Source organism: Monopterus albus, unplaced genomic scaffold, assembly GCF_001952655.1.
Source record: "Monopterus albus unplaced genomic scaffold, M_albus_1.0 scaffold12.1, whole genome shotgun sequence".
In the NCBI taxonomy this organism is placed as follows: Eukaryota; Metazoa; Chordata; class Actinopteri; order Synbranchiformes; family Synbranchidae; genus Monopterus; species Monopterus albus.
The window spans coordinates 6306238-6332382 of NW_018127892.1; the positions used below are offsets into that span (position 1 = coordinate 6306238).

The 26145-nt window shown below is 39.4% G+C and overlaps 2 protein-coding genes across 4 annotated transcripts; both read right to left on the bottom strand.

Annotated features, from left to right (window-relative positions):
- Window positions 1–2380: 2380 nt before the first annotated feature.
- got1l1 (glutamic-oxaloacetic transaminase 1 like 1) lies at window positions 2381–7438 on the bottom strand. Of its 3 annotated transcripts, none has more exons than XM_020590583.1 (9): window positions 7144–7224; window positions 6364–6422; window positions 6056–6237; window positions 5670–5793; window positions 4820–5037; window positions 4581–4731; window positions 3833–3998; window positions 3452–3594; window positions 2381–2975 (listed from the first exon to the last, which is right to left on the bottom strand). In XM_020590583.1, exons 2-9 carry the CDS (start codon window positions 6389–6391, stop codon window positions 2836–2838), a joined length of 1152 nt encoding a protein of 383 aa, XP_020446239.1. In that variant the 5' UTR covers window positions 6392–6422; window positions 7144–7224; the 3' UTR covers window positions 2381–2835. The 3 variants fall into 3 exon arrangements, with proteins under 3 accessions (XP_020446239.1, XP_020446240.1, XP_020446238.1); XM_020590584.1 differs by lacking the exon at window positions 7144–7224 and adding an exon at window positions 6590–6954; XM_020590582.1 differs by lacking the exon at window positions 6364–6422 and having other exon boundaries at window positions 7144–7438.
- A 3303-nt stretch (window positions 7439–10741) lies between these two features.
- Window positions 10742–22066, bottom strand: adrb3a (adrenoceptor beta 3a). Its single transcript, XM_020590586.1, has 2 exons — window positions 20235–22066; window positions 10742–11669 (listed from the first exon to the last, which is right to left on the bottom strand). The coding sequence occupies exons 1-2, from the start codon at window positions 21548–21550 to the stop codon at window positions 11642–11644; spliced, it is 1344 nt and encodes a 447-aa protein (XP_020446242.1). The 5' UTR covers window positions 21551–22066; the 3' UTR covers window positions 10742–11641.
- Between the last annotated feature and the right edge of the window lie 4079 nt (window positions 22067–26145).

The window sequence follows — 26145 nt, forward strand, 5'->3', positions numbered from 1 at the left end:
TATAAGGTGGCAGACTGGAGCAACGAGGAAGGAGTGGATTTACCCGTAGAGTCGCTAGCACTAATATTAATGCCAGTAATTAACATGGTCACTATGACAATGCTAATATGCTGATGCCATGCTAGCAAGTAAAATGCTTATCATGTTCACAATCTTGCTTTAGTGTGTGAGAATGCTGACATTTTCTAATAAACAAAAGTGAACAAGGTGCATCTGAGGTTGATGGGGATGTCATTAAGCACTAATTAACTGTAAACAAATGCAGCATTCACTTGATAATGGCAGTATTTCAGTTGTTTTGTTAAGACATTTACTCTGGACCACAGTGATGTAGCGACTGACCAGCAGACTGACAGTACCATCCCTGGAGCCTGCTGCTAGCGTGACTCAAAATGAGCATATGGCTTCTAATGACTAAATGGTTTTATTCATGGTTTGTTCATACATTTACAAATGCTTCATAGATCAGTTATTTATAAGCCATTGATAAGAACTTTTAGTTTGCTGAAAAATCACTTTAATTGATTGATTATAGATAGTAGGTTGTTGTAAACCTTTTGACTTATTAGTATTCATACAGTAACTGCAGACTTGGTGAAAACATAAACACCAGCCAATACAGTAGAATTTCTATAACCTGGCAACACCAAGTTTGTTTTGGGGTCACAAGTTGGCCTATATAATTTGACAGTATCCATACTCAAAATGCCTCTGTGCTTCCCCCAAATCATGAATATCGGCTTCTGATCAGTGTTTAAAAGATGCATGAATGTGCAGTGTTTGAGAATTTAGTTTTGGAAACACTGTTCAGCTGCACCTTTATATTCATAAATATTAGGATACTCATTAAACAAAGCAGTGGCTCAATCTTGTTAGTTAAAAGCCAAAATGATCCCTGTGTTCCTGAAAGTTCAGTTTCCATGGTAATATTTATATTTAGGCAATCCTCTTCACTCATGCATGCTGGGCATGGGATATTAGGATGTGTGTCAACAACTTATCCCCAACTTGAAACCTGTAATGTGAGGGGGTTTCTATCAACACTACGCACATGTAAGCGTACAGATGAGAATCAAAGGGCTCCAGAGTCTAATGACTCAGAGTCTGTATGATGGTGGATGTTGATTATCCTCGTTGTTCACCTAAGGTCACTGAAATGAAAAGAATGAGCACACTACCTCCATCCATTAAATACCTTGTTGCAACCTGTTTCTCAGAACTACACAACATACAGTCACAATAGTGGCACATCACATCTCACAAATGAACGGAGGGCTTGCAAGGATAAAAGCTGTATGTTTGCCAAAAAAGTATATATTTTTTTTAATAAAATAAGAAAGTACTCATTTTTGTATAGCTTCATCACTTCCACATACGTAGGTGTGCATCTCAAGGAAGAGCATTACTCATTAATGTATCCAGACAATCATTTGCTGTTTACCACATGCACATCATTTAGAAATGTTTTCTAGTTTGATGAAAAGGAAATTCTCCTAAAATACTGTATAAGAACCATGTGATAATAAAGGTCCAAAAGTAATCCACTGCAATTAAATTCCATCCATTAAATACCTTGTTGCAACCTGTTTCTCAGAACTACACAACATACAGTCACAATAGTGGCACATCACATCTCACAAATGAACGGAGGGCTTGCAAGGATAAAAGCTGTATGTTTGCCAAAAAAGTATATATTTTTTTTAATAAAATAAGAAAGTACTCATTTTTGTATAGCTTCATCACTTCCACATACGTAGGTGTGCATCTCAAGGAAGAGCATTACTCATTAATGTATCCAGACAATCATTTGCTGTTTACCACATGCACATCATTTAGAAATGTTTTCTAGTTTGATGAAAAGGAAATTCTCCTAAAATACTGTATAAGAACCATGTGATAATAAAGGTCCAAAAGTAATCCACTGCAATTAAATTCTTGAAAACAAATGAAAAGTTACTCTGTGGGAAGTGTTCGTTAAACCTGTAGCATTAAGAAAATTAATCTTGAAATGAAATGTTTTAAGTAAAAGTTAATTTATTTATTGGTATCCCTCTAAAGGTTACTCTCAGGCCACAGATAATACAAATGTCGTCCTATACTATATGCTTAAAGGAATAATTTGACATTTTGTGAATATCACCAGTGGTGAAAAGTACTCAAGTACTATGCTTAGGTAATTTTGAAGTAATTTAACTGAATATTTCAAGTTTGTGTCACTTTATAATAATGCACTTCAATTCAGAGGTAAATACAGAATTTTTAATGCACTAAATTTATTGATAAATTAAGTTAGCTACTTTATAGATTGAGATTATTAATACAACATACAGAATAATGAATAAATCGATATTATTATTATTATTATAGGCTCAGATAAGACTTTATTGATAACCATTCAAAAGTTACCCAGCAGTATATAAAGTAATTACAATTAGCCCAGCCGTTACTAGCTAAAACAGTAATGTACACATTAATGAAGAAATACCATCCAATAACATAATCTAAATTCTAAAGCAGATCATTCTGCACGTTCTGAGTACTTCTTCCACCAGCGAATATGTCTGACCTACTGTATAACACACAGGGACATGTATCTTAGCCATGTCAGCCCATCTCTCTTACAGTTACTCATGGCTGAACCATTGTCATGAAAAGTTAGTTGCTATTCAATAAGAAATCATGTTCTCCTCTCCATTTTTTTTCACATGCTTAACTGCATTTACTTTGCAACAGCTGGGAAAACAATTAGAGTACATTTGAAACTTAGCATTTGAATGTTTTTCACTGGGGCTGAAAGGCCACTTTGATTTCACATCTTGAACCAAAGCCACATGGTCAGAGTGAAGTGGTCAGGGCCAGATGGATGGACTCGGCCACATAACTCAGGTTGCGCCCGTTGATTGCGCTCACGTTCAGACAGCCGCTGGGAAGGAGGTACACATGTCTCCACTTTGACAGAAATTCTACCTGCTGACCTAAAGCAAGCCAGAAAACACATAGAATACAGTTAATGCACATCAGCATGTGTGATACTATCATGGGTTGCTTTATTCTGGAATACCAGTGGTGTTTTAAATAAAATATCCATCTGGAAAATCATTTCGTTAGCAATGAATGCTACTGTTTAATGATCAAACGGGGAGTGTAAAGGTTCAGTAAAACACTGAGGCATGTATGTCTACAGTTTTTAACTAGCTTCATAACTATGTATTAAGTACACTAATTGCATGTTATATTCAACCAAAGCCAGGATGTCAGGCATTGACACAGATCAAAACAGTGATTCTGAAAATATGTACTCTAAATACCAGTTCAGAACAATAATTATGACTATCAGACAGTATTTTGTCGTATAGTCAGAGGCTTGTGTTGTGAGTCATTTTCTGTTCTAAATGATTAGAAAATGACCTCTACAAATGTCCAACAAGAAACTGTGCAGTTTGCTCCTCACCGTTCAAGCCCATACAGCAGTAGAGTCCACGTTGTTGAGTCAGGTGGTCCCAGCAACCTGGAGTTCCCAAAAGCCTCAGCCTTTCTCTCAGAACCTCTCTAATGAGCATACATCTCTCAACAATGTGCTTCACTTCTCCCTGCCTGAGAAACACAACGTTTGGTAAATAATATGATTTAATATCTGCAAAATCACAAAAGATCCCATGGGAAGAATGTGCATTTTGTAAATGATAGATTGTGTTAAACTATTGCGCTGCCAGCTCAGCTTTTTGAAGCCTTGCATCATGGAATGCCCAGAACAGTCTAGTCATCACTATGGACATCTGCTCATACCGTAGTAGTACTATTTACTGTAAATACCAAAAACGATGTGACTCACCATTCAACAAGATGGGCTGGATTACTGAGCACTGTGGCAACAACGCGTGCTCCTCCTACAGACGGCTGGGACCACAGTGATTTGACTATTTTGTCAGCTTGAGACTGCACAGACAACAGGAGCGAGTTGTGCTTTAAGACGCACAGCAGGTGTCCCACAGCCTCACCTGATGAGGGAAAGAAAACCTGGGTCTGAAGGAAAGGAACCCGGGGTACGTTTCAGCAATAGTAATGTAATGTTGCTCTCTCACTTTATAATGCTGGTGCCAAAAAGAAGTGGAAGAGGGACACGTCTGTATTAATAGCTGGGTGAATAAATATTCACCAGCTCATACAGTATGGAAACAAGCAAAAAGCAAATGTGCATCACAGTGAGTTACCTGATGAGACTACAGTGCCCTTGGGAAAGAGAGACATTGGAAAGAAACAGACACGACTGTGACTCCTTTGATACTATGAGCATGTTTTTTTCTGTCGAATATGAGTAAGACAAACATGAATACACAATTGTTCTTGTCTATTGTATGAGGGACTAGCTCTATCTGACTACACAAAAGAAATGAAAATTGAATTTATATTGGCTGGTTGTATTTTGTTTTGACAGCAGAACTGTTTTGTGTTGATTTGACATCACAAGTTCCAGTCTTAATTCATACTGTAGGCTCATCTTGACAAGGAGTCTCTTTGGCCATATATGTGACACACATAAATCTTTGAAATAACAGATTTTCTGAGCATCACTTTCTCACCATAAAGTCCAAAGCAGTGGGAGAACGACTGAGCACAGAGGAGCTCTATCCCATTCGAGGCACAGAGTTGTACAGGCCAGGCATCCCGCTCCAAATCTCCATAGCAGAGAGCCTGAGCAGGCAGCATGAGGAAAGGGAAAAGCCTACGTCTCTGTTGAAACCGTGCCGAGACAGCAAATGATTATTGCTACTAATAATTTTAGCGTCTGTTAAAAACCATAAATATACACATCATTTACCAAGATGAGCTGTGTAATCACAGCCCATTGATTCTGAGAGAGGTCTGCTCCAGTTGGGCAGTGGGCAGATGCTGCCAGGACAACAACACTCTGTTCAGGAGCTGTCTCCAGATCCTCCAGAAGCTTGTCCAAACAAATATCCCGCTGCTTGTCATCCCAGTAATAATACTCACGGATATCTTGGATCCCTGCAGCTTGGAAGATACCAGCCAATGAGTCTGCAGGGAGGATGAAGATAAAGCATTATAACAGACATCTAAAGCAGTACAAACTCCTCAAGATCAATGCCGATTCAAACCCCAGGATGTAATTGCACTACGATGCCACTGCTGTGAGTGAATAATGTTACGTGTTTTGTCCTCTTTTTTCACTTTATGATGGGTTTTTTTGTTATAGAATCACTCAACTTTTTAATCTCTACTCTGAGCTGCATGTGCCTTGTATGTATTTGTTTCCCATTCACAGATTTCCTTCATCTCCAAATTTCCATGAAATCGTATGCACCTGAAAAAATAACATGAGTATGCTGTGTCAAATTCTTTCAGTGCATGTCTGCCAAAGGTCTGTGTGTATTTATAACCAGGTATCATCTGTCTGTGCCTTTTCTGAAATGCAGTCCTTCCCATTTTGTCGTTTTTGTGCGCTCATTTTTTTATTTACATCTTTCACTAAGTGCTCTCAGAAATTGCATTGTCACAGTAAATCATGTTGCTATGGATGCAGTTGTTGTCTGTTGTTTGCCAGTGGTTTTTGCACGTTATTTGTGGTTCACGTAAGTCATCCACAAGTCTTCTTGACAGTATAAGTTAAAGGTAAATGCAGAATTCAGAGGAAGTGAGGTTTAACTTACCATCGCAAGGGGAAGAGAGATAGACCGGCCCGCACCAAGCTGCATTGACATCGTACCAGTGTCTCAAGAGTTCAGCCCCCAGACGCATGGCTGCAGTAAAACCAGGAGTGTGGACACCTAACACCTGAAAGAAAAGTCAGGAAATACCAGAAAACATGAGTTATGCTGAAACACTTGGGTAATGATCTTGTAATGATTTATTCTGAGACATAAGCTGGATGTAAATCAATGACTGTATAATTACAGTACAGTATAGCACAGTAATGATAGTGATCATTAATTTGATAACTACTCTATTTTATCTCTTTGTGTTTGTTGCTGTGCAACTGCACTGTAGACCTACAGTATGCAATTACAGCATATACATTGTATACAGCTGAGGTTACCCGGTTCTCCAATATAGCCTGGGATCTCTTCCCCAGAGCCACCTCTGTGGCTCGCTGGGTGAATTTTGTCAGGCCGAGAGAAGACAGATATTCAGGACGAAGAGTGGGATCAGCACTTAACTGTTGCTTTATTTTCCCAGTAAGATGTAATTCAAAAGTTTTCCCTTCCTCGCTGTAGTACTCTGTAAAAGACATTGCAACAGGTTTGTCATCCAACAAAAAGCGTTGAAAACATCATTAAGATAGGAAATTAATTGAAAAAGGAAAAGAAAAGTCACAATGAGGGAAGGCTGTCTAACTGAGCTCACCCTGTTTATTAAATATGTGCATTTCCATTTTAATGTGTGCTTTGTAGTTCTCATGTCATCTAGAAACAAACAAGCAACAGACAAGTAAAATGGATAATGAAAGCAATACTGCACTGCACAGCAACAATTGAGAAAAAGATTTATTGCACCATTAAGAAGAGAATAAAGTGTAAAAGGATTTTAGAATTGAGTTTGTTTGCGGGTATTTCAACACTCATGTCCATACCAGAGCCTTTAGCTGTAGGTGATTATGCAGAAGAGAAACCCAGCCTCCTGCCTTCACCAACATATTCTGTGGGTGAAATCTCACAGGCACATATTGTCCCTGATTCTCCACAAATCCTGGAGCTGCTGCTTCATAATTCGAGTAGTACTACTATTACTGATTTTACTAAAATTCTGTGGTTCACTGTGAGCCCTCAATTAAAATATTTAAGATTAACACATCAAGCAGAGCCCCTGTGAATGGCGTCTGTAACTTAGATTTAAGTCTTGTGCTCCCATTTAACGCTGGTAAGTCTGAAGTCTGTCATAGCTTCTTACTGTGGAAGCTGCCCTACATTATTCATGCTGTTTTACAGAGTTTTGTAGTCCCAAGAAAGGCACGTTATTATAAAAGGTTTCTCAAGCCTTTGACCGCATATTCTGACATTAGCGTCATTTTTACGACCAAACCAAAGGTCTATAAGAACCCAGTGAAATGTTCTCTTTACTAATCAGAAAACCACTCTCTCTCCTCAGGCTTCCGGTTTGGACAGGATGAAAACCGAGCGGACTCACCTTTCCCTGTCAGGTGAACTTTCCTGTCCTGAGCGTCCTTCTCCAAAGTGAACAGTAGCCTTGTTTCGGGACTCGCTGTTGCCGCGGTGTGTGTAGTACCGGTAAACATATGAGCTCCTGGGTCTTCATTTTGGTTGACCCCTTTTTTATAAAGCCTACTGCCTGGTCGGCTCATCTTGAATCCAGCCAGACGACCCAGTGCGCTAGCCGAGGGCCATTTGTTTAGACACTGTTTCCAGGTTACAGCACGTATTTGGATACTGTCACCCCGGCAACGGTGATGGATGAGTTTGTCACTCCCTAATTTGTGGTTCTGGTGAGTTTACCTTTCCCATCAACATGAGCTATCATCAAATAGTCTGTAGCCTGTCTGCAAATGAAAGGGTCAGTTATTAATTTTGGTGAAGACGACTGTTGCTGAATGAAGTTGCTGCAGCCTCTAACACTGACAACAATTAGTTCAAAGAAGACTCTCTGCTTCCTATTAAGGTTAGCTTTGGTGGTTCTACAATAGTCCTGCAGCCTGTCTAAGTTAATTAAGACAGTGTCTGGCAGCATACATCACTGGAGTCAACATGAACTGGACATATTTGTGCAAAAGATTTTCTGCTTTCCTATTTTTCACTAACCGATTTCTGTGCAGAATAGATATTTATTCGACCTCTTAGCATTTTTATAGCTCCAACTTGCCTCTGTCTTGCAGAATCCTATGCCTTTTGCAGTCTAAATTTGCTGGCCATTATTTAAAATGTGACAGATTCCTATTCTGTATGTGCCTGTGCACCAAGTCACATTTGTTCACTCAAAGTGGAAAGAAGAATAGGCATCCAGCTTCCCCAGCGGCTCTTTGAGTTATATTAAAACACCAGAGTGCTTGTGCATCAGGCCTCTGGGAAATGTAGCTTTTCTCCACCCTGGGCTGAGAACTGAAGAACAGATGTGGAGATGGAGATGAAAAAGTAGCATAAAAGCCAGAATAAAAGTAAACATGTTGCAGCCAGACACTGTTGCTTTGGTAATCACAAATAACTGCACTAGATGGCAGTGTATGGCCAAACCAGGCAGTTTGTCTTGTCAATTAGCTGATAAGGAGTCATTTAATAAAGAGTCCTTTAAGAGACTTTTCCCAATTCCCTCATCCACTCTAATGGTGTGCATGCTATTTCTCTTTATACTTGTCTCCAGAGAATGAGCTGTTTAAGCAGTTAACATGAATATGCATAACAGTGGGGGTGTTCAAGGCAAAGAGCAGGGAGAGTTACCATTTCCTGAAATATTATTCTTACCTTAGGAAGCATTGCATTCTGGACTAATGAGATACCTGTCAGCAGAGAAGTTTTTCTGTGATGGATTTTCCTTTGTGTGATTGTTGAACATCAGGACAGAATGGTTAGTGTAATGGTTAGCCACTTATTCTTATAAGCGGCTTTCATTTTGTTCTGAGGGAGTGACAGCTAAGCACTTACCCTTGACTTTATTTACTGCTGGGCATCTTCTCTTTGCATCAGAATGCACTGTGTCTGCAGATGAACTGTTTGTGTTACAGTATGTCATCTTATCTGTGTTTGCCTTTGCTGTCCTTTGTGGTAATAAAAATGACATCATGATAGCAACAAAACACCTATATCAAAGCCACTGTTGTTTCTGTGACTTGTGGTCATCTGAAAAGAAAAAATCTGGAGTCTTATGTCTTTAATATCCTGAGGCTATTTAAATTACGGTGCTGTTGACTCAGTTCAATAACTGGTGAGCTCTGAAATCTGGTGACAGGACGTTTTCAATCTTTAGGGGCTGCGCATTTCAGAGTCCATCCAAGATGAGAAACAGTTAATCAACACTGCCAATGCATCCTCTAAATATTTTTCTAGTAAAGCAACATGGAATATATTATTATTATTATATCATTTGGAATCAAGGAGGAGGACAAAAAAGAGCTATTGGGTTTGTATTTTTAAAACATGGTTGAAATGTGCAGTTTGACTTGAAATGTATAACATATTTTTAATATAATCCTATAAGAGTTCACCAAATCAACCAATGTGATGAACCAAGTTTTCAGTTGTTAAAATTCAGTTTAGGCCACTTATATTTTATGAAATAGACCCAGTTGCATCTTCCTCTGGTTCCTCTTTTCTATTACCTAAATGAAATCTTTAGAACACGGAATGTGGCTGAGCTTCAGACAGGATAATAGTTTCCACTCTGGGTCGTTGTGGCTCTCGCTGGGCTTCAGTCATCATACAGTCTGCCTGGCGGCGCTAATGTTGGTCGCAGTTTGTTTTCAGATGTCTTGCATTCTGCTCCTGGTTTATTTTTAACATCTCAAATACTGCAATTCCTCACATAACATAATGTGATATCTGCTCATCTACAGCTGCAGAGCCAGAGGTGAAAGCGGTTTCCGTTGGTAGAGGATCACTTAAAGTAAGGAAAACAAACTGTCTCTTGATTTTATATTGGCAGTAGTTTTTGCTGCACCTTATAGAACAGTGATTCTCAGTGTGGTGTTCGATACCACTCAGGGGCTCTCAAGATAATTCTCAGGGCTCATTAGTAAAAATGATGGGAAAGAAAAAATATGCCATAGTTACACAAAATTGTGTTTATTTTGTCCAGACTTTTTAAACTCTGTTTTTCTATGTGAAACTACCGATTTATTCACCTCTTCGGGCCTTTAACAAACCTTTAAAATGAAACAGTGCTATCATTCTTTAGTCAAACTGAACTCGCGTCCATACAAAGTCATGATCTGTAATGAGGGGTTTTTAAAAAATATTTATACTTAACACTGTCTGAATTTGTGAAACCTAAAAAGTAAAACAAAGGAACAACAAAGTACCATTTTTTATTACACACCAGTTGAGATTAGCTTCTGCAAAGAATCTGAAACCACACTTCAATGGTAAAATATTTAGATGCTGTAAACTCTATGAAATTGAAATCTCACAGTCAGTGGTGGAAGAGGTACTCTGATAGTTTGCTTAAGTAAAAGCAGCAGTACAAGAGTGTAAAAATATTCTGTTGAAAGTCCTGCATTAAATAATGTTGCTTAAGTAAAAGTACAAAATCATTAACATAACATTAAAGTACCAAAAATAAAAGTACTCATTATGCAGAATGGCAAAGTTTACATTAATGTACTGTATATCATATTACTGGATTATAATCATTGATGTATTATTATGTATGTCACAGTTAATGCTGCTGGTAATGGGGGAGCTATGTTAGCTACCCTATATGGTTATAAGTTGAAGTACTTTACATACTCTTGCATAGCTTGTGAATTTTACACCAAGGATCAATAAAATCTGATGAATGAGTACAAAGTACAGTATTTTTCTCTGAAATCTAGTGAAGTTAAAGTATGAGATAGCAACAAATGAAAATACTCAAGCAAAGTGCAGATACATATTGTACTTATGTAGAGTATTTGAGTGAATGTAGTTACTTTACACCTGTGCTCACAATCACAGTTTAAGTTGTTTATATGATTTTCATTATTGAGGCCTTGATTTGTGTCCATAGAGGGGAGTTTACACACAGAACACACATGACCGGTGTCACAAAGTTTTAGAAGATTTTATTTCTCAGTCCCAGATCTTGTGTAAATAATAACACAGGACAGGTTGTCCCCATACAAGTAATGGATGATGTCATCTGAACAGTTCAGAGTGTCTCCTTACCAAAGGGGGGAAAACCTGGGAGTTTGCAGGCAACATCACACTTAGCAGACGTTTTTTATTGTTTACCTGCAGTTCATAATACTGTACCTTGCACAATAACTTATACTGATAGATAGGCCTTTGAGCAAAATCTTTTGGTGTTGTAAGATTGTAACAGCCATGGCACAACTTAGAGAATCTAAGCAAGATAACTATTGTGTGGATACAGGCTCAAAACAAAAAAAGACCAAGACTGAAGACAGGCACTAGAAATTAATATCTGGATGCACAGCCCTTTGGTGTAACTGAAGAGTTTCTGTGATGAAAACGAATGTTTCTTAATTGAACAGTGACGACAGCCTTTTCAGAATTATAATCGCGTATTAAATTAGATAGCTTTTGTATTTTGCTCAGTGTGTCATAAATATATAACTTACCAGCTAATATACTGTACAAAAGGAGCTAATGCTCATTTTTGAAACCACACCTTTTGTGTCCAAAAGTTTACCAGAATGCTCTTAAAAGTTGCAGTTTAAGTCTTGCCTTATTCAGGAATAGTGTTTTGCAAACAGTATTTAGATGCCGCTGGGTGGTTTCCCTTTGGTGTAATGTCTGTGAAGTTCTGAGTGGGAGCAGCCCATGTCCTGCCCACAGAAACAGGCACCGTGTTCCTGTCCAGGACAAAGCAGCTCTTTCTTTACATATCCTTTTGTGGTTCAGCCACTTTTACCAGGACCGATGGTCGTATTCTTCTTTAGCTTGTCCTCGCTGCTGGTGTGTTTGTCTTTCCAGTAATGGTGGAAAACCGTAGTGTGTGCTTCAGTAACTTGACCTGCTCATCCGTCCTTTTCCTGCACTGTGAAGCTGAGAATAGATGGGCATATTAGCATGTAGCATTTCTATTGAAATTAATGTCCCTGTTACAAAAGATGTGATTAGCATGGGGCTAGATGGATAAACGATGGGTACATACAAAAACCATAGGTACGCCTTTTCCTATACATAAACTGGTGTGCGTAGTGTGCCACAAGAATGTGCGCACCTCGTGCGTACACACGGTTTCATTTGATATGGTAAAGTGGGAAAACAAGACGAGACAGCTCATTTAAAACAGCTTGCATTATTTTTTTTTTACCTGTTTACATATATTTCAGTTTATAAAGTTTATTTTTAAACATGTTGACCTAATGGATTTTTCTTATTTCTTTTTCTTTTGGCGTCAATTTCCCTGTTTTTCATTTTAGGTTTAAATTATTAGGTAAACTGCTGATATTACTGTTATGAATTCATTTTCGTTTATTGATGATTGAGACATGACTAGTAACAATAAGCCTTTACAGGTGTGCGCTTCAATTACAACACACTATAAATAGCTGTAGCTGTGTGTATTGGTCGTGCGCAGGGACGGCTGGTTCTGACGTCACTGGATGATCTTGACAAGTGAGGAGTGTTTTGAGAGCTTTCTGATTCCCTGTAATGTTGTGTGACCAACCTCCCCATGTGTCTCTATTTCACACCCACTGGAATAGCGCTTCTTCTTTAGCGTTGCGTTGTTTGCCATGACTAATACCGTATGGTTCAGAGACCGTTACTATATGCAAATGACTGATTAAAGGCGTGTCCACATCTATTTGTGGCTAAAGGTCGTAGTAGAAAAGAAGGTCGCGCAGGTCCGCTCAATTCCACGAGGATTGAGATGTATAAAGCTGAACAAGGCTTGGGTGTGGCTTTATAAATCTGAGAAACCGCTCACCTCTGTCTTAGTGCATAAACACAGTTTTAGTCAAGAATCTACACAGAATATTATACATCTGGCCTCTGGTGTAGTTGGGATCGCGGTGGAAATGGATGAGGTAACATCACACTTGGAGGAACTGCCATTACAATGAGTATGACATTCCGCTGTGCAATTGTACCATTTTGTCTCTATTATAAGAGTTCAGATTAAAAGTGGAACTTATCCACAATGACAGGATGCATCAGTCACCTGTGAATATGTCACTCTTATTGTATGGTCTATTTTTAAGTCTCAGCTGATTTCACTGTTATTGAAGAGGACTGGATGCTGAGGCCAGCCAGCTATGTCATTATGTGCGTCATCAGATTCCTAACTTTGTGAGGTGTGACCCACAGTTGGCTTTTTACTGGCTTCTTAGCTGTGCTGGTCACACCCCGTACACATTTCAGTTTCTATCAAAGCTCCAAAACAGCTGTTTGTTGTATGCATCATTTGTCAGTATGTTGGTGTTTTTCATGTCAAAAACTGCATACATTTTATTGCCACATCTTTTGCCCCTTTTTTCTCCAGAATTTTCTAATTATAGATTTTTGTACAATCTTACCCTCATTTTGTTACCCTTGTGTGAAGCTCTGTTTTTTCCCAGCAAGACATGAATTCTGATGCTGTCACCTCCACTGTACATGTCTCGATCGGCAGACAAATTACTTAGAAATTCACAAAAATTTGGGTGTATGGAGAGGTTATGCAAGAAACCATTTACAAGGTGGCTTCATCAGAATTCTCATAGTTTTGGAACACGGTATGTAGTAGAATCACTGTTGTGCTTGCTTTGTATCACTCCTGTGTTATAGGTGATTTTAAGGTGATACAAACATAAAACAAACCCAAGTCTACATAAATAATATTGTTATACATTATGTTGAATCTCACATTCACAGTTCAGTCAAAATGAAGAAAAATCCATCCATTATCTTCGGTGTATATAGTTTATGAATTTCATCACAGCAGTTCATGATGTGACTCAGAAGTGTATGGCCCACGTGTGCCTGTGTGCACTCCTGACAACAGATGCTGAAATGGGTTTTGGTCAGGGGAACATGAGGACCAGTCAATGGCATCAATGCCTTTATCATCCAGGAACTGCCTGCACACTCTGACCACATGAGGCTGAGCATTGTCCTGCACCAGGAGTGTCAGCATAAGGTCCAACAGTCGCTCTGAGGCTTTTATCCCAGTACCTCACAGCAGTCGGGGTTCCATTGGCTATAACATGGAGGTCTGTGCAGCCCTCCAAGGATATGCCTCCCCATACAATCACTGACCCACCACCAAAAACCAGTTATGCTCATTGATGTTACAGGCTGCATAACATTCACCACGGTGTCTCCAAACTCTTTCACATTTGTGGCATCTGCCCAGTGTGGACCTGCTCTCGTCTGTGAAGAGAACGTGTCACCAATGGCAGCCCTGACAATTCTGGTGTTCTCTGGCGAATGCCAAACAAGCCACACGGTGCTGGGCTGTGAGCACAGGTCGTACTAGAGGACATCAGGCCCTCATGGAGTCTGTTTCTGACAGTTTGCTCAGAAATATCCACACTCGTAGCTGCTGGAGATCTTTTGTAGGGCTCTCACAGTGCTCCTCCTGTTCCTCCTTGCACAAAGGAGCAGATAACGACCCTGCTGCTGCTGGGTTGTTGCCCTTCTACAGCCCTGTCCAGCTCTGCTGATGTAATGGCCGGTCTCCTGGTATCTCTATATGCTCTTAAGGTTGTGCTGGGAGATGCAACAAACCTTCTTGCAACTGTACTTATGAATGTGCCATCATGGAGTAACTGGACCACCCTTACCAACTGATTGGGCTGCAGGTACTGCCTCATGCTACCAGTAGTGACAAGGACACTAGCAAAATGCAAAAATTTGAGAAGAATCAGTCAGAAAGGATAAGGAGAGAGCATTTGTCTGTGGCCACAACATGTAAATTCCCTTTTTTGGGGTTGTCTTGCTTTTACCTCTCCATTTCACCTGTCATCACTTTCATTTGCCCCAAAGCTGGTGAAACTGATTCACAATCACTCGTGCCTCCTAAATGGACAGATTGATGTCTTTGAAGTTTAACTTACTGTGATTAAGTGCTACCTTTAGGAAGAGCCCTCCCACCACCACCCTACTTGACAGCACTGTATCAGCAGTAAAGTCCTTCTAGTTCCTGGGCTCCACTGCCTGAAGTGGACATCCAACATCAGCACCATCACCAAGAAGGCACAGCAGAGGATGTACTTCCTGCACCAGCTCAGGAAGTTCAACCTGCCCCAGGAGCTGCTGATACAGTTCTACAGAGAAATCACTGACTCTGTTCTCTACTCATCCATCATTGTCTGGTTTGGTTCAACAAGCAAACAGGACAGGAACAAACTCTAGCAAACAGTCAGGACTGCAGGAAGAATCATCGATGCCAGCCTGTCCTCCATGGAGGACCTGTACAAGATCTCAGCAGACCCCTCGCACCCTGGACACAAACTGTTTGAACTCCTCCCCTCTGGGCAGCGTAGCAGTAAAACAGGTCACTGTACGCCAAAACAACCAGACACAAGGACATTGTCTTCCACAACATATAATCAGACATTCAACCAACTATTCAGCGTAAAGTCCACCCACAGTTGCTACAATTTGTCTTTCTGTAATTAATCCTGACAGCACAAGAAAGAAACTCTCATTTAATGATGCAGTTAAAATATGCTAACACTTAAGGTTGTTGTTACACAAGTTTTAGATAATAGTGCCCTGCCTAGTGCCTATCTTTCAAATTATAAGTCAATATGAACAGTGAAGCTATACAGTAAAACAGACTTGAATTCATTCAAAGTTACCAACAGTTTTGGAATTCAGACATAAATATTCTTATTTAAATCTTTACTATCCTTGCATTCTATAGCATTAGAGTATTGATATCTTGAATTCTGCAGCTTTTAATGTACTCCACTGTTTCTAGTCCTAGTTTATAGTCAGTGTCAGTGTGGGGATAAGCAGAAGAACATCCGGTTACTGTTTATTGCCTTTTATCTGTGCAGACATTAACAACTCAGAGTTATACTGGAGTGCTTGTTCACCTCCTGGATCCCTCCATTTAAAGACCATGGTACAGTATGTTTGGCTCTGATGTCTGCCAGACTTGTTGGAGGTTTCCCTCAGGTCAAAACCACCATGTTTTGTTTTATCCTGCCCCCTTTTTATTCTTTCTTTGGCCTGATCTCACTCTAAACTAACTAAATGCACATTATGGAAGTCGGTGTGTGACACAAAGTTGCTGTTACAGCAGAAACAAGCTCAGAATTACAGGGTTGACAGCACAGGAAAAAAGCATTAGTGGGCTTGTCCCAAGACGCCATCAAAACATAAGTGTGCTTGAATGCATCCCCAACGATAGAGTATGTTCACTGCAGCAACTTAACTTACAACACCAGAGTTCAGGCTGCTTTGGCAATCAGAGGCTCTGCAGCAAGTGTTTAACACCCAGCTTGCACCCCAGAACATGATACATTAAAACTAGCTTCTTTAAAATTGTCCTCCATATTTACTGCATGCTCTGTTTTGACACTAACAAAGTGTCCATTAATTCAGCTTTAGACACTTTGTCTGTGTAGGAAATATAGCTATATCTTCTTGTTCTGTCAGCATAATGATGCAGTTTGTACCAGTAATACACTGTCACGGTATAAACCTGAAATGCCTGGCATATAAACACAATGGCCTTTCAGATTGTCCATATGAGCTGTCAACTAAAATATCTGAATTATTTACACAATCATTTGGCATAATGAGCCACTAAAATGTCCTTCTTGACCATCTCTCTGTACTTTGTGTGATGTCTGCTTATTTGTGCTCCGTTAACAGTCCTACCTTAACGAGATGAGAGTAAGAACATATATCTAAACCTATACTATATTTACTGTATTTATTTGAATTATGAGCTCTTTTGTGAGCGGCCAATGAAAAATTCCACTGTGCTTATTGTGTCCCATCAGATGTTGCTTAAGAGCTAATTCTAGACTCCGATCTGGACTGATTTCATGTCCCCATACTGTGCCATTAGTGTCTGTTGTATGTGTTCCTTTATTAATGTTTATCCTGCTATAGTTGTTCTAGAATGGGAGATATAGAGCTATTACTCAACTACATGTTCACAAGTGGATTTCTCATGTCTGTTGCATAGGAGCTGTATAATAATGATGTTGTTTTATGCTTTCACGAATCCTGTACTGTCATGCTGCAGGAATAGTAGTCCTGTGTCCATCTGCAAGAGGGGGTTTGTGACCATGTTTCTAAACCAGTCTGTCAGACACCTAACGGAGTCCACAACCTAGTCCACTGCTGCTGTTCAAAATAAAATATTCCACCCTCTGTTAGTTCTGTCATGGATAAACTGTACTAACAAACTCCCCCTGATCATAACACACAGCTGTGCCTTTAGACTACATTTCTTTGTCTTAAATTCCTTCAATACATAAGACTAATGCAGAAGCAGGCTGTCTCACTTCAGGGCTACATGACTGACAAAAACAAAAGAAGTCACCGCTAAACCTTCATTAATTCTAAAGTCACATGAGCTGCACAACTTCCAGTTGGATGTCTAAAAACATCTAGATTTGTCATCAGGAAAAATGAATTGAAATGCTGTTATGCAAGGAATCTGTGACATATTGCACTTGCAATATAACATGGTGCATACGTGATAGAAGCCCAAGACAGCTGTGGATGTTGATAAGGGCAGCAGACATGCCTGCATTAGTTCAATGAAAACAAGCCAACTATTGATAATGGCTATTCTGTGCAGTGTTGGGCAGCCACCCGTCCCTAGTAACGATTTATGTCACTACCTTGCTTTTTATCAGCCCTGGGATACATCGGCCTCTGACTTATTCAACCCTGCTGTCGCATGTTGTCCTAGGTGTTGCTAGCTAAATAGACATAGAAAACGGTGACAGTGAGGACTGTGGAGCAAACGGTCAGGCAAATGCTTAGCATGACATGATTAGCACAACTTCAGCAGTCCAGACTGTCATATCCCTTCATTAAACCCAACTTTGAGCCGTGGCCTCATCAGAGTCATTCTGGAGCGGCTGGTCTCACTTATGTTTACAATCTTGTTCAAAGTGCCGGGTGAGCCTGCTGAGCCTTTTCCTTAGGGTGATTTCCTACAGAACACACCAAGCTCCTTTTAAGGAAGACTTTTATATGCTCCTAAATGTCTCCTGATTTACAGCTCCATTGATTATGTCTGTAAAATTCTACCCAGGAGACGGCCGGCACAGAGAAGAGAAAAATGATATATAGTGTGCTGAGTAAATATTTAAAAAGAAACATCCTTCTGTCATAAAACTTGGTTACTCCTGGGAATTCACATGCCAAAGCAAAGGCTGCGGTGCCACGTGAATTATGAGTAGGGAATTAAAATTTTATGTTCTGAAATACTTATAGTGACAGTACTGAAGTTAAATGTGTGGATTACAATCTGAATTTTCTAGTTTCAAACACTTACTGTGCATACAGTATGTTCATAGACATTCATATACACTATGCAACTCACACAAAAGCTCTCAGTTTGTGGCAACATAGTGGTGCTATTAGAAGTTATTACATTTTGAACAATTATACTTCTAAAGTATATTCTTGGTCCCATTTGGCTTTTAAAACTGTATTGTAATAACATCTGGAAGTGATGTTGCAACAAACACAAAGCACTCTGGGAACTGAATGTGAAATATTTGGAGTTCAGATGACAATCTTTTGTTTTTTGAAAGAGATTTCATCTATAAATTTTAATTTAATAACTTACAGCAGATATTAATTACTTACATAAATGAACCGATTCTTAGATTGTACATCAGTATTACTACATAAAGTATCTAAAAACTTTCTACAGTTTTATAATTATGAATTATTATAAATCTTTTATAGTTCTATGTGTCTTCCTGTGTTCTGTGAAGGGCTTGCTCTCCACTTGTGGTTGTGCATTAGCGTATTGATGAATTAAATATTCTGCCATCCAACCCCAGCTAACCTGTTAATGAGGGTGTTCTCATTGGCTGTCTCGTAAACAGCCTCTTCAGTTATGGGGCCCATCTTGTGTATAACCGATAAAGATTTAGCTGCTGTGGAGGTGAGTGTTGGGCAGGACACACAGAGACCTAATGACAGGCAGGGAGTCATGCTGGTATTTGGAAATGTCCCCAAATGTCTCACGCAATTCTCTGAATCAGCCTTAGACACCGCTTGTGGTTTTACAGACTGACCTCACAGTTATCTTTGCCACTACGGGACACTGTTTGTTCAGATATATGATAATGACATTAACAAACAATCATTTAAAGTATGGAGGTTTCTAAAAATACAAAATAATTTAATGACACTGTTAACTTGTGTGCTAAAAACATCCTAGTACGCACTCCAAACACTGTACCAAGCAGTGTAATGTGGACATCTGTTAGGTTTTACTACATTGACATCGGCTGTGTCAGTTCGATCAAAAGTAACATAGTTATCAAATCTTTATTGAATCATGAATGGAAATCCAAATATTAAGTTTCACTTTTACTTTTGTAATACTGTAACAACCCAAAAGTATCCAGTGATTCTGAAATGATTTCTTTTCCTGCACTGTTCCACTCAAATCGGTTCTGCTCCCAGGCAGCAGCAAACTGACGTATTGGAGGATGTCTAAATATGGATCTCGACTTCCACTGAGTGCACAGTGGGGAATAAAACAACTGTTTTTTAGTGAATTCCAAATTTATATATAGATAAGTCTGTATTCCTAAGTATAGATTAATTATATTTAAAAGCCTGATTGTCTAGTACATGTTGTACTGTGCATACTGTATGTCACTCATGAAGTTATAAATAGCAAGCACAATACAATGTAAAATGACACTGTTTAGCATTTGATGCCTGATTCAAGCTTGTTTAAAATAGGTTTAAAACTTCATATTTCCATGAAAAATCAGTGGCATGTAGTGGATACTAGAAGTTGTTAGAAAACTATCATTTTATTATCATTAGCTTTTAGCTTTTTCGTCTTGATTATTTAGTTTGTAAACATAATTTGTCAAAATGAAACACAGTACACATGTGTTTCTGTTCTTATCACTGTGCAATACTCTGTTAAACCACAACACGATGTCCAGAAGCAGTCGACAACATAACTTGTTTGATTCTCCATGACACTGATTCTACACTGAAAGTCTTCACACTGTGAATGAGCCACTTACAAGTCACATGACAGATCACTGATGTAATGCGTAGCTCTGTGCTCTGTCCTTTCACTTTCATAGTGATTTGAACAAAAGTCTACAGGCTACTCTCTTATAAGATTGCATAACATAATAAATATAGTATACAGAGGTAGTAGTAAAATGATTTAATGTAATTATATTATCAATTAAAAGGTTAAAACACTGTGTAAAACCAGCATGTTGCCACTGAGGCTGGTAGGTGTGTTGCCGTGAACAATAGTGTCTACTGTGTTGACTGTCAGTAGGTGTGCATGAGCTGTCAAAATTATACTCTGACTTCACTCTGTACCTGAATAGGGAGAAATATTTGTGTAGAAAGTGGACTGTTTTTTTTTAAATGTTCATCATAGTTAAGAACGAACTGTATGTGGAAAAAAGATAAGACAAAGGAACTTACAATTTGGTTTCTGGGTCTGATAAGTCACTGAACTGTGTGCTGCCGTTCCACTGCAGAGGGGCAGAGGAAGTTGTCTCACTTCTGCTGCTTTCCTGTGCACTGGTGAGGCTCTCTTCTCTCTCAGTCTTACAGGCTGGAGATTTTTGGAAGGAACCAGCAGTGCCCGATTCAGCTTGCCACAGAAAACAAGAGCAGCGAGTCCGCAGTTCTTTATAGAAAGTATTGAGCCTCAGGGTGGACAGCCATGGGCAGCACAGCAGGTTCTTGAATGCAATACGAAACTCTTGACTCCTGCAGTAGATGATAGGATTGAGGCCAGAGTTGATGTAACCCAGCCAGTTTAACAGTCGGAAAATCTTCTCAGAGGGAACATCTCTGTTAAAAGCGTTGATGATGTTGGCGACAAAGAATGGCAGCCAACACACAGTGAACGCCCCCATGATGATACCCAGAGTCTTGAGGGCCTTGTGCTCTTTGACGAGCATTAGCCGTGATGGCCTCCTCCTGGTGCTCTTTCTCTTCAGTGCACTGCTGCAGCCGCTGGAACTCGCACACCCCGATGACAGGATATTGTTGCTGTGAGGGCCAACTGGCACTTGTGCTGCTGGACCCTCATTCTGGAAACGCATGCGATTCATACCTATGAGCTGGACCTGCCGTGTTGCTATTAGAAAGACTTTTGCATACACAAATATCATTATGACCAGTGGAATGTAAAAGGACACTATAGAAGATATGATAGCAAAGGCCCAGTTGGTCACAAAGTCACAGCATGCAGGATCATTGTAGCACTTCTGTGCTTCAGGCTCCTCTGCTGCACGCCAGTAACCTTTCATAATCGGCACAAAGGAAATTAGGGCAGAGACAACCCACACTAAACAAACTATTGCTCTGGCACGCCACTTGCTGAGTAGAACCTTGTGTCGGAGCGGCCTTGTAATGGCTATGTATCGGTCCACTGCTATGACACAGAGCGTCTCGATGCTCGCCGTCACACACAGGACATCCACAGAAGTCCAGAACTCACAGAATGTGTTACTGAGCTGCCAGTTGCCTGTCACCACAATTGTGGCCCCCAGTGGTACTACGAGGATGCCCATGATGAGATCTGCACATGCCAGGGACGTAATGAAGATGTTTGTCGTGGTCTGGAGCTGCAAAGTGCGGGCTATAGTAATAATGACCAGCAGGTTTCCCACCACTATGGTCAGTATGATGATGACCAATAGGATGAGGCTCCAGGGTCCTGCTGCATCATGATAAGGTTTTGTTAGGTTGACCACCAAGGATGTTGACGTGCTCAGATTGCCATCCATTATTTACCAGCACAGCTCAGTCAGAAGAAACTGGAAGTGTGTTTTTCACGTCAAAGTTAACAAAACTGAAGAATCTTCACTTCTTACAAGCATCATAAATCTCCTCAAAATAAAAAGTTGATTATGTTTTCCATACTAAATAACAGTCATTCCTTGCAGTTATTGCTTACGTTTAACATCCTGGGAGTCTTGTTTGGCAGTGTTCAAAAGGCAATAGCGGCTCTCCATGTTTCCTAAGAGATGATTGTTTGTGGAAATTCTTCTGGTGTTGGCAACAACAACATGATCTCCAAAAAGATGTATCCAAACTGTCAACAAAGCTGAAACAATATTAGTTCACGCACCTACAGTGCTTTCGTCAATCCAAGGAAAAAATGTTGAAATATCAAGTGGAGGAAAAAACTTTTGGAGAAAAAAACCTAGTTGTGTCCATTTAAAAACATCCACTGGGAGTTAGCGTTGTTGAATCGTGCATGAGCCAGAATGCCACAGTTGGACTGTCTGGAGATCAAGCAAACATTGACGCTGTTGCAAGAACCACCAGAGTGCACTGGGGTGGCTGGCCACTCTTTCTTTTACTCTCTCTCTCTCTCTCTCTCAGCACAGGTTGCCTAAGACTGTATTGGCTCTAATCACACCCTGTCTGAATGCAGAGGGGCGGAGTTAACAAGTGTGCCTGTCTGCCAAGTCATACCCTAATAGAATTACACATGTGAACAATCACATACACAGACATACACCAACAGTCAAATGTCTGGACACACTTTCCCAGTTCAGTTCAGTGGAAAAGTGTGTCTAAACATTTGACTGGTAGTATATAACTATAGGCAAAAAAAACTAGTCCTACCTCAGTGCAGTAAAATTTCTGTCAAATGATGTTGGATTATGTCAAACATACACTTCCAAGGATCAACAACATGCTTGATCATTCACTTGAAAACCAGCTTTGCGGTAAACATAAAAATATTGGATTACTTTGGTGAGTTTAGCCATTTAATTAATAATAATAATTCATTATCTTCACTTTAAATATACAAATCTAAACATTTGTTTGTAATACAGTTTGTGGTCAACTTCGCCAGCCACAAGGCACGAGGCACCCACAACTCCAGAGAACGGGAAATAAGTGCCCTCGCTTTGACTCAAAGCTGTAAAAGAAAATAATAGATCACTATCTCACCATTACTCAAACCAGTGCACTGAAGAGGAACAATCAGGCAAATGCCTTCCATGTGATTCACTTCAGATATCCAGCGCTCTGCAGCGGTGCGAAGCTGTCTTGTCACCAAGCAGCTCCATCTTTGGTCTGATCAGCTCTACAACTGCAGCTGTGATTGCTCCACATTTATTCCCACTTTGCATTTTACTTGTACTTCATGAAAGTAAAATCAAGGGAGTACTCACATGGGAATTTACTTATTTGTTGGCAGTTATGCAGCATTTGCAGCGCTGATTTTTTTCCCTGAATATTTCAGTGAATATATATATATATATATATGTTGTTTTTTTTTCACTGTGATTCTTTTATTGAAAAGTTAGTGAATATTGGACATGCATTCACCCTGTGGGAATGTTTGTATCAGTATTTGTTAATAAAAGTCACTCCTAAAACAGTTTTGAGAGAGAATCAGATTTTTAATCAAACTGTGTTTTGTGTGTGTGTGTGTGTGTGTGTGTGTGTGTGTGTCTATATGTGTTTATTTATTTGATCATTTTGTCACTTATCTGACAGGAAGTTGTGGAGTTTTCAGTGTATTCACAAAAGAAAAAGCAGTCAAAAGCAAAACAAATGTTGTATTTACTCGATGACCAAGGGGCCGTATCTAATTGCATTTCTATACCGCAATGGAACTTTTTGTCATTGCATGAGAGAGAAGATTGGTGGATCTGAACCCGGTTCTAGTCCATTCAAGCGTGGCAGCTATCGCAAGTTATGTTGTGGATAGTGGAATCAACTGTTACATAAGTTATTTGCAAGAATAATTTTTTTACAGGCACTAGGTACAACCGAGAAGACTATTGTTGTTGAATAATAGCTTGTGAATTTTCTTACATATGATGCATTTTAAGGCCAAGCGTGTGATGTCTGATCTGTTAGTCATGCAACATTTTGTATGTTAACATGTGCAGATGCTTCAGATGGTCCTACCATATGTCACTAAAATGTCTGCAACGCTCTTGCCTGCTCCCTGCTTTGTTTGAAATGAGTTGTTACTTGAGATATATTTGACATGAGCTGTATATTTCCCTGAAAGAAAACCCAATTTACAGTGTGCAGAACAGTGCAGGGTTTGCTCACTTTGTGGTGGCTTAAAATCATCAGAGAAGTTTGTTTATTTATTACATTACATGCTATCCACATATACTGTAACCTGGCAATGTTTCCCTCCTTTCTATGGAAATGTCACAGATGATGTGTTCTAATCAGCTTGCATTCAAAAACCTCTGATATTTCTTTAAGACCAACACCTTATACTGAAGACCTGAACCGTGGCAGTCATCTGGCCTTTATAAGCTTACATTACAATTCACAGCACAGTCCATCTGCTCTTTGCCAGTACTCACATGCTTGGAAAAGTCCACACAATCATTCTACTACTCATTGCCAATGGCAAAAGCCTAAGGATCAAAATTTTGCAGACATCAGAGTTTGCTCATATTCAATAGTACTGAGGCCATTTGTTTAAAACTCTACTGTAGCTGTGGATGTTTTTTAATTGAGTGGCTCCTCAAAATGTTTACATTTGCTGAAGTGCCCAACAGCGCCTTACCAGAGGGAGAAACGGATCATTTGATGCCTTTGTCTTGTCAAACAAATGTAGAACAGGAGCCAATGGCATGAATGTAAACACAAATGAAAGAGGTCAAGCTGTTCCATTTAAGAAAGACTACTGTTTTCATGTAAGTGCACAATCTGTTTTATGTTCATGATCCTATATGTTTAAGGCCTACTGCTGAAATCCAGATTTAGTTGGGATTCGTTTCACAGGTCACACCTTCGGGGCAGTTTGCATCACTGTACATCAGATGTTTATAGATGCCTCCTGTGAGTTTTTTTTTTTTTTTTTACTCAGGAAATTCTCCATTAGCTGGAGAAACTAATCAAGATTGGAAGGAGGAAGGGGTGGCTGCAAATGCACAACAAAACTTCAGACTCCAGAGTGCTAATGATGGCGCTACTCTGACTTGTAAAAAATAAAAAAAAAAAGTATACACATATATATACTGTATATAATGTGTGTGTAGGTGTGTGTATGTACCGTATGTATTGTAAGAATGTAAAGAAAATAAATAACGGAAGTCACGTTTGATCAGAGAACATTCCGTCCACATATAGGCATCCTCTGGGGGTTAAAACCCAAGAAGCCGTTCCTTTGCCAGTAGATATCCTGTTCTGTGTGAACCATGGTTTGATGTGAGAGGATGGTGGTTTAGAGACCAAGCTGTTCGGTCTTCTGCTACTATCATGTCGTGGGTAAATGACACTCATTATACTCTGAGTGGAACCACATGCTGAGGTTTTCTGAGGCAGTGCACAGGGAATACTGTGGGTTTACAGCATCAGTAGCCTCCATCCTTTCATACACTCTCCAGAGGGTCATCACAGACCATTGTCCAGCTATTTTTAAGGCCATCTTAAGTATTTGATTCTGAAAACTACTCTGAATGCATACAGATGCTTTTGATCCCAAGTTCATATTCTTTATAGTAATAAATGGAAGTAAAATGTAATAATAATATTAATCATAGCATCTTTTTCTCTGTCTCCTTCTCTTAATATTCACTTTCGAGGTTAGTATTGTAAAGCTTGAGTGTTTCACTGGAATAAGTAGAAACTTCTTGTGTTTGTGTAGGGGCTGTGATGGGCCAGACTCCTACCGACATGTAGCATCTGGCCAATCAGAGCTCAAGCTGTTGCTCTGTAGATTAATCTTTGGTTACTTTTTATGTGGCACACTGCTAAGACGTTTTTACATTAAAGAGAGATGTCTTTCAATTAAAGTGATCCCACAGTAGAAACTACTGTAAATGTTAAAGCAGACAAATTAAATATGAGATGGAATATAACAGGCAGAGAAATTAGGTGTGACCCGTTAAATGAATCCCAACTAAATCTGCATTTCAGTGGCAATTAAATAAACTTTAGGTTCTATCTTTTAAACTCCAATAATATTTTAATTGGTTAATCTATAAAATAATGATAAACACTGTAAAATTTCATGTTTACGCCAGGGAAATGTAGTATGTGTTTGTTTTCTTCATCTCGTTTTCCATTCATCTTGTTCAGGGTCATAGGGAGTCCCAGAGTAGTGATCATGTCAATGTTTGGTTTGTTTTTAACTCTGTTACAGTGGTCACTCATTCTGTACTTTATTGTTTACTTGTTTAGAACATCAGTGCAAATTGTACATGCATGTACATCTTCCAACGTATGGTGATATAGGGATGTTTGTCATACATGTGTGTATACTGCGGGGGGAGAATGGTGAATTTAAGGTTCTACTTTACTAAAAGAAATCCTCCTCTATAACATTTTTCATCTAAAACATTAACTGTGAATTCTTCAACATGTACAGTAGAGAGCTTTGTTTGTG